The sequence below is a fragment of the Dermacentor albipictus genome, chromosome 7 (assembly GCF_038994185.2).
Source record: "Dermacentor albipictus isolate Rhodes 1998 colony chromosome 7, USDA_Dalb.pri_finalv2, whole genome shotgun sequence".
Classification (NCBI taxonomy): Eukaryota; Metazoa; Arthropoda; class Arachnida; order Ixodida; family Ixodidae; genus Dermacentor; species Dermacentor albipictus.
In genome coordinates, this window is record NC_091827.1 from 74,916,770 (window position 1) to 74,931,684 (window position 14,915).

The following is a 14,915-nucleotide window of genomic DNA, read 5'->3' on the forward strand; positions in this document are numbered from 1 at the left end:
TGCTAGGTGCGGGAGGGGTCTGGTTGCTGTTGATAATTTTATCTGGATGGGGTTCGAGCACGTTCCAAAGTGTGCCGCATGACAAGAGTTCTCAACATTGTTTTAGAAGCATTGTAAAAAAAATTGCCTCGTTACCCATGTTGCCATTGACTATCTGGGATCGGCTAAACGCAGTACCCCGTGGAAGCAACTTACAGATCAAACTGCATACTTTTTGCTGCCTTTCACGCATCCAGGCTTTCCATGTCATTGGATAGAATTATCAGAAAGGGAAGCTGTGGAAACACATGCATGATATCGACTGATGAGCACTGTCTGCGTGAAAGTGCATCCCGAGAATCAAGTATGCAATTCGAACTTCCTTTGGTAGGGGCCACTGCATGCGTTAGAAGCGCACCCGCCCCGCACCCTACACACTCGTGACGTGGCCTGTACTGTTCTTCAGATAGCGTTAACGTAGATGTGGTAATTCGCATTTCAATTTCCTGATACAGGCGAATTTACTTGTGACTACTTTCACCACCCCTATGACAGCCAGCGGCTGCAACTTTTGCAGTAAGCTAGTCAAGTTCTGTAATCAGGTTTTGTGGGAGTAATCTCTTTTCATTCGCTTGCAGCCACTCGGGAAGTTCGACCTGCTCACGTTGATAACGTGAAGAGGCGTATGTTATTTCCACAAGAAAGTGCCATGAAGCAGAAAGATTCACGAAATATATTTTGATGTTGCACAGTTGAGGGCTTACTATGGAAGCGAGGACCGAACAGATATGTCCGGCTGAGGGAAAGGTTGAGTGTGCACACAGCAAATGACAGCGGTACCTTGCAGTAGAATAATGTCTGGGGTTGTATTCACAACGGTGATGAATGCACAACGCTCTTTTGAACACACCAGGCTTCAAGCAATGACAACCCCAGACAGCGGCCTTTCGAAGCGACATAAACACCGCCATTGGTAACGTTGGCGGACAAGAGGGTAACAGGTGATCGTTACCGGGAGGGAGCATACAATAGGCAGCTATGAAGAAAGGTAATCGTCGCACGTAAACACTAGTAGTATCGTCGGTATCGATCGATTGTACGACGCGCTGATGAGAGAAAATTAAACCGGAAGCCAGCGAGCCAAACTGCCAACCTAAATAGAGGTCGCGAGCGGACGAGAATAAAATGGCAGACTGAATGGGGTGACGGATAATGTCAATGATGATGTGTGCAGTACATTGTGCGAATGGACGAATAATTGTTTTCATTTTTTTTCATGTGATCGCAGAAGTCTGGATGCACCCATAACAGGAATAGTAGTTCCTCTGTCAACGAAAGCCAATAATCGCACACCTTCCACCGACACCAATAACATGCCTGACGGTCGCTATCGACAAATCGCAACAGTTTGCGAATGTGCAGGATTCACTATAAAACTGTGCAGAATAGTTTTCCGCGTGGAAAGGGATCTGAGAGGCTGGGCGTGTCGGGGAAACGGAGCGTTGGAATTATGTCGGGGATCGACGTCTCGAGGTACGTGAACACGTGGTCGTGTTGGAGTAGCTGGCCGGAGATGGAGATCGGTGGGAGAATGGAGGTCGGCTGTATGACAGAAGAGAAGATGATGCATCGCGCCTCAAAGGCAACGTAGCCTCATTGTTCTTCGTGTGGCAGATATAACTGCAGATATGTGCTGCAGCAGTAGCATGTCGGCGGTTGTATATATATATATATATATATATATATATATATATATATATATATATATATATATATATATATATATATATATATATATATATATATATATATATATATATATATATATATATATATGTGTGTGTGTGTGTGTGTGTATGTATGCTAGGTGATTCAGCTAAATTTAGCCGCAATTTAAAGAAAAACACCGATGCATGCTAAGACGACGCGACCAAAGTCATGTTACTCCCTTTTGTATTTAGTTTTGTGCGCTAATTTTGTATGTTGCCTAATTAGATAATCACTCAAAATTAATGAGCAGACTTCTGAAAAAACGAAGTTAGGCAAAAAACTTCCAATTAGAAACTTGTAGAGGGACTCACAAAATGACATATTAGACAGTGCTAACTTCCAATCAATTAAGTATTATCCTGCAAAATACAAAACATTATGTGGATAACGCTTAAGCTTCGCGTTTGAGAGTGGAACGCGGTAGCAGTCAAAGAACTCTGGCTGTATCTCGCGCTTCCCGGCAACTACAGCGTATGTAACCGTACTGTCTGCAGGGAAAAGTTCGCGACAAATGCTATGCGCGCCGGTGGGCATTCTGGCCAAAACTCGGCCTCTCGGATAGGCTGCGATAGGGCGGAGGAGGTGAGCGCCATCTGAAGTATTCCAAGGAAGTGGGCGTACCACTCCGTGTACTATCAGATATTTACTCGCCGGCGTGCGCAAAAGGCGGACACCGTGTCAGGTCTATGCATTGTAGAAACGCTGGAAATGGGGCTTGTTTGAGTTTTCGCGTAACAGAATTATATTTGCTCATATATTCAAATTACACGCCGAGGGCTATCATGTCTGTAAGTTGTGTGTAAATCATAGTTTACGATGTTTCCACGTATTTTAGCTTGGCAAATTCAATTAGTAGTTCAGTGAATTCCTTGCGTCACATGAAAGGCCTGCGCATACATGGTTCGAAAATCATCCGAAAACACCGGATTTTGCGCGGCGTGGCAAGTGACATACCCGTTTGCGCTCTGTGGTTTCAGCGCTCCCAAACTGTCCGCGAACAAACGAAGATAGCATCTAGCAGGGCGTGACCCGCCATGGTTGCGCAGTGGCTATGGTGTTGGGCTGCTGAGCACGAGGTCACGGGATGAAATCCCGGCCACGGCGGCCACATTTCGATGGAGGAGAAATGCGAAAAACACCCGTGTACTTCGATATAGGTGCACGTTAGAGAACCCCAGGTGGCCAAAATTTCCGGAGTCCTCCACTATGGCGTGTCTCATAATCAGAAAGTGGTTTTGGCACGTGAAACCCCATAATTTAATTTTTTAAAATGTAGCAGGGCGTGCTGCAACTTAAGCGGTGACAGGGCAGTGATGAAGGCGTTGTCTGTGCGATTTACGCCAGCGATTGCTTCCCTCGCGGCGGTTCATGTTAGCGATAAGCAGACGCAGCGACAGCACATCCGGCTAAATGCTGTGTTTGTTTGTGCGCGGCACGCTTGGGGGCAGTGCAACCACAACACGCAAGCCGGAATATCACGTGGTGTTTTTTCGTATTTTGCGGGCATATACAGTAAGCTGAAAAATGCCAATACTTAAAGATAGAGCGACAGAAGCTGGTCATTCGGATGTTTTGCAAAGCAGGCTGAAACTTTCTATTTGGATTGTTTCCCTAGCTTCGCTGCTTCAGAAGTCGGTTATTTATATCGACTAATTATCTTCCTGAGCAAAATAAAATAATGGTGTGACACACTGCACACAAAAGTGTGCAGTGTGTCACACCATTATCTTCTTAGAGTGCATCGCCATATTTTGACGGCGGCCGTAGGGAGGCACGGAGACGCAGAAGGAGACCGAGGCAGACAGAGTTTATTGCAGTGCGCGCGCCCTAAATAGGCTGGGCGTCGGTACGGAAGCGCCCCCCGAGGGCGGCTGAAAGTTGTGATCGGTGTTTGTTACCGACCACCATCATCAGCCCCTACTTTTTGCGATAGCATGTATGATTGCTTGTGCCAGATAAGTGTTCGCTTCCCCGGAACGCCAATATTACTTATGGGCGATTTTAACTTTCCGAATATTTCCTGGTCAAGCACGTGTCCTTTACTAAATACAATTTCCGCAGAATCAAAGCATTTTGCAGAGGTATGTGCTGATTTCAACCTGGTTCAGGTAGTTACTTCCCCTACACGTGTAACGAACACCACATCATCTCTTTTAGATCTTGTTTTAACATCATCAACAGATATCATATCTAAGGTTACACACTCACCCGGCTTGAGTGATCACGACGTCTTGCATTTTTTCATTAGCTTGGCAATCCTACCGTCCCAAAACAGTATTAAAACCATTCGTGATTATAAAAACGGCAATTTCACCGCTATCAACAACGAACTTGCTCTATTCCTTGATAATTACCTGCCTAAAGTTGCTGAGCGCTCACTGGATACTAACTGGAATATATTCAAAGAAAAAATTCACGATCTTGTTAACAAGTTTATTCCGAAGAGGCGTGTTTTTTCGAATAACAATGCTTCATGGTATACTAAATCTTTGAAACGCCTATCTAACAGAAAAAAACGTCTTTTTCGCACCGCTAAGCAGACGGAAAGCCAGGCTAAATGGTCGGCTTACAAAGAAGCTGCCTCGGCCTACTCATCTGCGATAAAGAAAACAAAATTTTCTTTTTTCAATAATACCCTTCCGAACATGCTCATCAATAATCCAAGAAGCTTCTGGAATGTAGTAAGGCCTAGTGCGTCGAAAATCGTATCACTTAGCACGTCTTCCGGTGAGCCTATACCTCGGCAGCACTGCGCTACGATTTTAAATAATGTATTTATAAAGGCTTTCACTCCTTCAGCACATGATAACGACCTTCCTAAGCTACCATGCTGCAATTTTTTTCCTATGGATCCCGTAATTTTTAACTCTACTGGCATAAAAAAAATAATAGACACTCTTAAACTTACGTCTTCTTGTGGAATAGATGAAATCACGACGAAATTTCTAAAAAAATACTAGTGAGTATTCCTCTATCATCTTAGAGAGCATTTTTTCACAATCGTACGTGTCCTCATCCTTGCCTCATGAGTGGAAAACAGCAAAGATTATTCCTATCCACAAATCTGGCGAAACTCAAGATCCTTTTAACTACAGGCCCATATCGATTACCTCAGTACCATGCAAAATTATGGAGCATATCATATTTTCTAACCTCGTCAACTTTCTTGAAGAAAATAATTTTTTCTCTAACGGTCAACATGGCTTTCGCAAATTTTTTTCTTGTGAGACCCAGCTGGTAACTTTCACTAATGACTTACATGTATATCTTGATAGCGGTTTTTTGACTGATTGCATATTTTTGGATTTTTCTAAAGCTTTTGACAAAGTGAAACATGTACTGCTACTACACAAACTTAGCGCACTCAACATTGACCCTGGAGTACTCAGCTGGATCCAATCATTCCTTTCTTCTCGTTCCCAATTTGTTGTAACTAATGACTCCACATCTCACGCGGCTCCAGTTGAATCCGGTGTTCCACAAGGGTCTGTTCTTGGTCCTCTTTTATTTTTAATATATATTAACGATTTACCTGATAACATTTCCTCACAAATTTGTTTATTTGCTGACGACTGCGTTATATATCGAAAAGTTACTAATGCTTCCGATATAGCTACCCTTCAATCCGATTTAAATAACATATCTAACTGGTGCCTCACTTGGTGCATGGAACTCAACATTAATAAATGCAAATCTATGCGGGTTTCTCGTTCTAACACAACTTGCCCTACCTACGCCCTTAATGACTGCCCCATTCAATCCGTTACATGCTACCGTTATCTTGGCATTCATATAACTAACGATCTTTCTTGGAAGCAGCATGTACAGTATGTAATATCTAAAGCTAACCGCTCCTTAGGATATTTGAAGAGAAATTTTTCGCTTGCGCCAGTTTCATTAAAACGGCTGTTGTACACGACATACGTCCGCCCCCAATTAGAATATGCTTCATCCGTTTGGGATCCTCATCAGATCACATTAATTAACGAAATTGAATCGGTGCAAAATCGCTCGGTTCGTTTCATTTTAGCTAACTACCATCGCACTGCTAGTGTTACATTAATGAAGAGAACCCTTCAAATTCCATTATTATCTCTTCGAAGAAAAGAATCACGCATTTCCCTTTTTCATAAAATCTACTACCACAACACATCTCTTCGTCCTCTTTGGATCCAACCTGCACCTTATTATTCGGCTCGTCGTGACCACTTACATAAAGTTAACGTACCCCGTCATAACACCGTTGCGTGCTCACAATCATTCCTTCCTAGGACTTCAGTCGACTGGAATAACCTACCAACATCATTAGTAAGCATCAGTGACCCCACTCGTTTTAAGAATGCACTAACCAACACAAAATAATGTATGGTAGCAAACGGCATGATTATGTACTTATCCGTCAACATTGTCTGCTTGTTAAAGTGTATTCTTTGTGTATTTTCATGTTATGTAAGCCTCTGAGATTTGTTATGAATGTGTTGCTACTTTTTTCATATTGCTTTTGTTCGTTGGAAATTCCTTGAACTAATCCTGCATTTTTTACTCTTCGAATGTATTCGCGCCCCTCCCCTCTGCAATGTACAATTATGTACCTTGAGGGTATCACAAATAAATAAATAAATAAATACGATTTCGATTTCAAAACCCCAATAGAACAGCTGCCTCGCCATTTCCGGTTGTTGCGTCTTTGCATAAGGTGCCCCAAATAAACCTCTTCTCAATTGGTAGAGTTGCTGGGCTTCAAACCCCGTCGCTTGAAGCCGTGGAGCTGCGATCAAGAACGCTACCGCCCACCATGACCGACGGCTCATCCCAAACGGCGCCGGTGCCACAGTCCATCACGTACACCATCATTTCACGATGGCGGGGCCCCAAGATCTTCAGCATCTTCAGCGGTGCAGACGACGAAGAAGTGGAAGACTGATTTACGTCATACGAATGGGTGAGGAGCAAGTGGGATGAGCCAGCCAAGTTAACCACGCCGTGCTTTATCTGGCTGGCGTGGCCCAACTCTGGTTTCACAACCACGTAAGTGACGTACCCAGCTGGTCCGTCTTTAAGGCAACCTTTGCGGAAGTGTTCGGCCGAACCGCTGTTCGCAAGCTGCGCGCTGAACAACGCTTGCGCGCCCGAGCACAGCATACGGGAGAAATGTTCACCAGCTACGTTGAAGACGTCGTGGACCTTTGTAAATCAGTCAACGCGGCCGTGCCCAAAGCTGAGAGAATTCACCACATACTGAAACGCATTAATAACGGTCATCCTAGATGCTCCTAGCCAGGAGTCAGCGCACTGTTTCCGAAGTCATCAGCCTATGCCAAAGTTATCATGAGTTAAGGAAGTAACGCGCTTCGACTCGGCCTCTTCCGTGAAGCGACGACTCGTTGGCGAGCCTTGACAGCATGTACGACAAATCCAAATTTTTTCAGCTGGTCAAGGACTTCGTGCGTGAGGAAGTTTCTCGTCAACGTTCATTAGTTTCCTCCTCTCTGGAGCGCAGCTCCCGTCTTTCAAACGCTCTCCGCACCTTCATTGCCGAAGAGGTCGCTCATGTTATCCATTGTGCACACCACCAGCTGCCTTACGTCGCGGGTCTCAACTCTGCGCTGGCAATGCAGCCTGTCGCCGTGCCTCTCACCTATGCGCAGCCATTCCGGCCTGCGGCCGCGCCTCTTACGTATGCGCAGGAAGTTCGCAGGCCTCCGCCGGCGCCTTTCTCGTCCCAGTCCCAACCGGTGCCACCGGAAAGCCATGCTGCATCTTGGACCGCACCGAGAGGTATTTCTTAGAAGACACCTGACAATTGTCCCATCTGTTATTCCTGCTGCACTCTCGGACACATCCCCGCGACATTGCCGCCGTCGTCGTCAAGCGTTCGGCAACGCCTCTCGGCCGTTCTAGTACGGCAGCCATCACTTCCGCAACTACGCCGCTCCTTCCCCCTAACCGTATCCTCATGCTGACCTCCCAAAACTTCGGTCGCGTCTCTCGCCATCCTCTCGTGGACGCGCATTCTCCCCAATGCGTCGGCGACCCGCACCTTCCGACCAGCAAAACTGAACGTCGCAGTTGAAGAGGCAAAAACTGTGTCCGGTTCGAACTCTTTTATGTTCGGGCGCCTGTCCTGCTAACGTGGTGGAAATTTCTGTAGAAGGTGTTCCTGCATTCGTTCTTGTGGATACCGGCGCAGCCGTTTCTGTGATAGCCGCCAAACTGCCGCTGACATTCCAAGGTGACCACGCTGCTTCTGGACTGTCGCTTCCTACGCAAGTGCGCAGCACGTCATTCCGTACGCAGCCTGTACTGTAATACGTCTGCTTATTCACGGCATTGTTTATATCGTCGAGTGTATTGTTCTTCCTGCTTGCTCACATGACGTCATTTTGGATGCGTCTTCTTATCCCGTCATAAAGCGGTAATCAACTGCGCACGCGCTGAAGTTGAATTTTGCCTTCTTTGTGACGCACCATTGCACGAAGATCGTGACTGCCCTTCTAAACTTACCGTGCGCGAGGACACAGATATTCCGCCTGGCTCCTTCGCCCTCGTACCCATATTATGCGATGTCATTACTGATGCAACGTTCCTCTTCACATCGTCCGGCGTCTTCACGAGTCGTAAAGCTCTCCCACTACCCTTCGGAACGCTTGACATCACCGGTAGCTGTAGCAATATATACTTCTACAATCGCCTCTGTCCGCCTATTACGTTGCTCGTTGGTGAATGCCTTGGCTTCGTGGAACACCTCGACTCTGCGTCTTTGGTTGAAGTCTCCGTAGACACTTTTGGTGTCGACTCCGACCAACCATCTGCGATACGGTTTGTTTCTAGAAATAAAGACGAACATAATATTGATTTCATTGTTTTCCTTCTATTGGACACAAAATAATTTCGTAAAATCCTCGTCGACAGTGGTCTTCCGAGTGAGGGAGCCAAACCGATCAAATAAACGGTTACAAATGATTCGCCGCATAGGAATGAACAGGATATTCTCTATCAACGACTAAAGCTAGTACATATTAGTAAACTATATTATAATGTGTTGTATGCACATCATGCCATAGAATAAGGGAAACAATAAATGCAGAAACAAAAACAAAAGTGTGCCATTTCATGAAGTAATTCGTAGGCCGAGGAATAATGCTATATATATTGTTACACGGGTGTGGTATTTGATGGCTTGATCGAGGCGCCTGGGCGCCATCACTCGAAAAAAGAGGAGGAAGAACACTCGCTGGCTCTCGAGCTGTTGGATCAACCAGCCAGTGCTGCATTATCCCTTCTAAATATATTTTGTAAATAGTCTCCAGTTTTAACACTTCGTTCGGGTCACGTTTTCGTGGAGGGTGCCATTCACCGTCGTCGCCACGGAACTCTGCAGAGGCCGCACCGTCCTGCTTTCTGCCATGGCTCTCGTTGTCGACACCCCGTTTCCTTTTATTCTTACGACCCCAACAACAACGTACGTTATGGTATAGCAATCCCCGCGATTCTGGCATATTCTCCGGCCAGGATAATGTCAACGTCGAAGACTGGCTCCGCCTGTATGAGCGCGTTAGTCGAAACAACCACTGGGACCCTGCCATTATGCTAGCGAATGTCCTATTCTACTTGGGCGGACCTCCTCATGTCTGGTTCCGAAACAACCGCTGGGACCCTGCCATTATGCTAGCGAATGTCCTATTCTACTTAGGTGGACCTCCTCATGTCTGGTTCCGAAACAACCGCTGGGACCCTGCCATTATGCTAGCGAATGTCCTATTCTACTTGGGCGGACCGCCTCATGTCTGGTTCCGAAACAACCGCTGGGACCCTGTCATTATGCTAGCGAATGTCCTATTCTACTTGGGCGGACCTCCTCATGTCTGGTTCCGAAACAACCGCTGGGACCCTGCCATTATGCTAGCGAATGTCCTATTCTACTTGGGCGGACCTCCTCATGTCTGGTTCCGAAACAACCGCTGGGACCCTGCCATTATGCTAGCGAATGTCCTATTGTACTTGGGTGGAACTCCTTGAGTCAGGATCTAGTCCTCATGTCGACGCACGAGGACGAGTTCTCTAGCTGGGAGGCTTTCAAGGAGAAGCTCAGTGACCTCTTTGGGAATCCCGCCGGTTGGCAGCTGGCTGCTAGAAAACAGCTTGCTACCACAGGTAAGTATTCTACTGAATCGTATATCTCGTACATACAAGACGTGCTCACTCTTTGCCGGACAGTTGACGAGAAAATGGCCGAAGTTGACAAAGTCGACCAGGTACTCAAAGGCATCGCGGACGACGCGTTCAACTTATTGGTCTTGAGCAATGTGTCCATCGTCAACACTGTCATGAAATGCCGCCGCTTTGAGCTCGCGAAAAGCCGTCGCGTCATTCCACAGTTCTCCCGGCTCCCTAACATGGTTGCGACGTCGTCTTGCGTCGACCTTGCCGCTTCACCACTGTTAAATGAGCACGTCACACGTATTGTTTGCCGCGAGCTCGAGGCCACAAGTTCTTCGCCGTTACATTAAAACCCCCTTGACCTCACCATCGACCAACCAGCCCCAGCGATCTCTCTCATTCAGGCAGTTGTGCGGCAGGAATTTTCAAACGTAGGTTTTCCTGCTGCCTGCTCGATCTACCGACATGACACGCTTTTTCGTCTTTGTACCTCTGGAAACAGGTGGATCGCTGTGTCCACACATTGCGCCACGCGCTACGCCATCACTCGAGAGCTTCCCACAAGCTGCGCCACAGATGACGCCGATTTTCTTCTACGCGACGTGATTTTATTACATGGAGCTCCGCTACAACTCATATACTGTTGGAAATTCCTATCAAAAGTTATCGCGTACATCCTGCAGTCGTGTGCCACGAGGCCCAAACTATCCACGTCTACCATCCGCAAACAAATGGCCTCACGGAGCGTCTCAATCGTACTCTCCCAGGCATGCTCGCCAAATATATCTCTTCAGACCACACTGACTGGTACCTCGCTCTACCGTTTGTCACCATTTTTTATAATTCCTCGGGCCCCGCACAGCCGGTTCTTTCCCATTTTTTCTTCTGTTCGGCCGAGAACCAGCACGGCCCATCGACACAGCCCTCCCTGTTCACGCGGCACCGACCAGTGAATATGCACTTGGCGCCATCACCCGTTGTGCCCACGCTAGGGAAATTGCCCGTGACCGCCTTCTGAAATCCCAAGAGAGTCAAAGGCGTTTGTACGACCGGTGACACCGAGAGTGCACTTCCCACCGTGTTCTTTGGTGCTTCTGTGGTCTCCGTCACGTCAGGTCGGACTGTCAGACATACAGCAGAAAAACTGCTGTCTCGTTACACCGGCCCATACCGAGTGCTTCAGGCTGTGATTCGCGTCACCTACGAAATCGCCCCTGTCGCCCCATCTGCTTCCCAGTCCAGTAATATTGTGCATGTTACATGACTGAAGCAGTATCACCCTCCCATTGATGACATTTAGACGCTCCGGGACGTCGCTTCTGCCGCCGGGGGATTATGCTACACGCGTGTGGTATTTGATTGTTTGAACGAGGCACGTGGGCGTCATCACTCGAGAAAAGAGGAGGAAGAACGCTCACTTGCTCTTGAACTGTCAGCTGAACTGGCCAGTGCTGCATTTTCCCTTGTAAATCTATTTTAGTCTCCAGTTTTAATCCTTCGTTTGCTTAACAATATTGTTGTTGAAATCTATGAGAAGGAAGAAATTAGGCATACATGATTTCCATAGAAAATATATGTTCATATGGGTTCTGAAGTGCCGGTGTTACTTTTGACGACAATAATGCGAGATTTTGCTTAATTTTAGCGCCGCCAAAAGTTATCAAACGGCGCTCGTATAGATTGCCGAGCTTAGTTGAATTTATTATGAAATACTTTTAATTTTGCCTAAGAACAGTTAATAAGGTGGAACAATGAATTGTGTGCACATGCACTGATGCAGCATACTGTATTTTTATGCCTCTTATTGCTATCAAAACGTGCTTCACTTGTTTCTCGGTGCCTGAGCCTACACAACAGAATGGGCCAAATTTGTCTGAGATTTATTTTCATATGTTGACTGCAATAATGTCAATAAACTCAAGAACGCCAGGAACTTTCAAGCAGCTCCTAATTCTCCTAATTTTATACTGTCGATGAACATACAGTGTCACGTTTCAATGACGGCGGAGGATGAGACGGCACAAATGCGTATCGCAAAAGCAGCTCTTTAGTTGGTGAACGTTTGTCCAGAAATGCAAGTAACGCTCAAGCGCTACGATAGCAGTGAATTGAGTTGTCAATCATCGAAATCTTATCCCTGGGCTAAGAGCATCGGCTGTTCAAACATGACTCCTAGCACATTACACTACCATTACTGGTGTTCAGATGTCATCCAGAATGTGCAACACAAGGTTTGGCGACCGCATAAACAATAGAACAAATCGGCAACAACATTCCAGAGAGTTCGTTTACCGGAAGAAGCTTCTTGCGCTGAGCGACGACTCTCTAATTTGTTTAAGACTGTGAAAAGGGTCACCGTAAAAAGAAACAGGTACTTGTGTGAACGTACCCCTTTTAAAAGGCATCGTCTCGATGTTCGAAACAGCACACGGAGGCGAAAAGAATCAAACGTATACCACAAATAAAATTAAGCTAACAAAGTTGTAAATTCCCAGAGTTTGTTAGCGCGCGTAGATTGCATTAAGAGGCACCACGCGAACGACTTCCGGTCGGGCGCGGTGTCACTGCGATTGCGTTGTGCCTTATGGCGAGACGTCACATCCGGTGTGCTTATACGTAGAACTCGGTAAGGACAGAAATAATGTCTGAGCGGCTTTTCACTGAGTTCACATCGGCATAATTTGGTTCGGGGTCAATGTGCTCGCCGGCGCTGGTATGCCACGGGGCTTGGTCGAAGACTGTAGCTTTGGCTGTCGGCCTCTTGCTGTTTCTTGATGCGCAGGGCGTGTTCAGACAAGGATACACTTAAGGGGTCCCCAATATTTTCTGTTATGTGCGAACATTTTATTTGGGGTAGGCGAATGTCTCTGTGCAAAGGAATGTACAAAGTATATTTTAAGACAGAGCTGTGGTGATTTCGAGCAGGAAAACATAACGCACGAAATGTGCAGAGTGTTTTTGCGACTTGCAGAAGTTTCCAATCAGTAAAATGTCCGACGAGAAAATAAAATGTCGTACACCACGAATTTTTTTTTGTTTTTTTCGAACCATTAAAACTACTGCTCACAAAAACCGGGGATGATCTCCAGCAAAGTGCACTTTGAAAATTTCGGCATGCGTCTCTCACTGATACCTAATAGGCGCCTTGGTGGGGTAATTTAGCTAAAACGACAAGGCTTAAAAATTTTCCGAGAAATCAGCTGGAAGTTTGTTGAAAAATAAACTATGAGGAGCTACATTACTCATATTTTTCGTAATAAAATCCCAAAGGCGCGAAATTTGCAAAAAAGAACAAATAATTGGCCAGTTTTAGTGGGATTAAAAAACAAATCATCACCAATTTAGTAAACGTTTACAGAATATTCTCGGTAACTGATAAATCTTGCACTTTGGAAAGCTCTCGCGTTATCTATTTTAAGAGAAACATTCTTCCTAGTTTTATAATCCTTTATGGTTATCTCTGCGCTCTTTGCAGTTCTACTAAAATTGAAAGTGCATTCATGTAGTATTCCGAGCTTGTTTTCGTTGTAGTAAAGCAAAGTGGCTGATATTCCTTGCCTCTTCTGAGCAACGGAATTCACTCAGCCCGGGTTTTCAGGGCTTCTGTATCCGTATTTTAACTACAGTACGTTAATGCAGCAAGTACGCTAGAGCGTTCATAGAAAGCAGTTTATGGCAGGTGTTGGGAAGATGTTTTTGGCACTACTCTCAAATTACACAGGTTATCTAAAACACTGCTTGCTCATATGAGCAATGCACCAGCCTAGTGGGGGAGTGCCATGACGCCACTGCAGTGGATGAGTGAGTTGGGTGTGATCAGATAAGGGCAGTTGCGAAACGAATCCCAAATAATTTGTATTTCACTAAAACGTTTACATTAGGAAAAGGAGCCCCTCCTCACAATGGAATCGATATTGCGTTATCGATGTACGTGTTTGCTTGACACATGAAAAATCTTAGCATATGCAGCCCAGAAATCTCGTTATCAAGTCACAAAATGTCGATACTCGGAAAGCGTCTGGTATAGATAATAGCGTTATTTAAACATAAGTGGTTTACTCCATTTCTATGAACCCTCTCACCGAATTAAGCTGAATTAAGTTTAATCTCGTAGCGCGGCGCGGACGTAAACAGCGACACCTTTCTTTTTTCCAGTGACAAGGCAAGAATTGCGTTGAAGGCTTGTGCGAGGAATGCACTCTTTCTACATGTGGTGTAATGTAAAATTTGGCCAAGAAATGTACTTGTAGTGCACTGCGTGGTTAACGAGCACAGATGTGAAGAAGTTGTAGATGCACAGTTTACACATCATTCGTCCCTGACTGATTAGTTCGCTGTGCGCAAATAAGGCGAGGAATTACACTTGCGAATTCTAAACATGATGTAGACGGTTCTCGCACTTTAGCACACTTGCACCTATCCCAATCACCCAATCGCCCAAGCACCCAATCAATACATCAGTATGTTCATTCAAGTATTAAAGCAGCGTTTAACGAACTGCCCCTTTCGGGATTGCAGGCCACGGCCAGTGGAATATTTGCCAAGCAGCCCCTCGTGTCGTGGCTCGCCCCGAACGACAACGTGCACTGCGATGGCACCAGTGACGGCGGGGAAACAACTACGTTGAACAAGTTGAACGCCATGCAAACGGAAGACACATGCAAGAGGACAAAATATTGCAAGGGAAAGAGCGAGTTAGAAAAATAACGTGCTACCGAGGAGCCAAAATAAAAAAGGAGACAGAGAGAAAGAGAGAGCAACATTGGAAGACCAACTGATCCTGTTTGTCGTTTTTGTCAGTTTTACCGGGAAGGTGTTAGTGCGGCTGAAGCGCTCAATAGTATTCTGGCCTGTTTCCGTCGTTTTCCGACACAGCTGGCACAAAGAAGTTTGCGTAATAAAGAAATGTGGGATATGTAGGGGTAGATGGCAGGCAAGCTTTCAGGTGTGTGAATTTTAAGGAATAATTGTTAATTGATAAAATTTCGTTCTCCGCTTGTTTGGAG

The 14,915-nt window shown here is 45.8% G+C and overlaps 1 protein-coding gene across 1 annotated transcript in view; it reads left to right on the top strand.

Moving 5' to 3' along the window:
- Positions 1-14,677, top strand: part of LOC135899101 (glutathione hydrolase 1 proenzyme-like) — an 89,250-nt gene extending 74,573 nt beyond the window's left edge. The window contains exon 13 of the mRNA XM_065428379.2: positions 14,428-14,677. Coding sequence (XP_065284451.1) covers positions 14,428-14,616 — 189 coding nt within the window. The 3' untranslated portion in view covers positions 14,617-14,677. The remainder of the gene's footprint in view (positions 1-14,427) is intronic.
- The last annotated feature ends 238 nt before the right edge of the window (positions 14,678-14,915 follow it).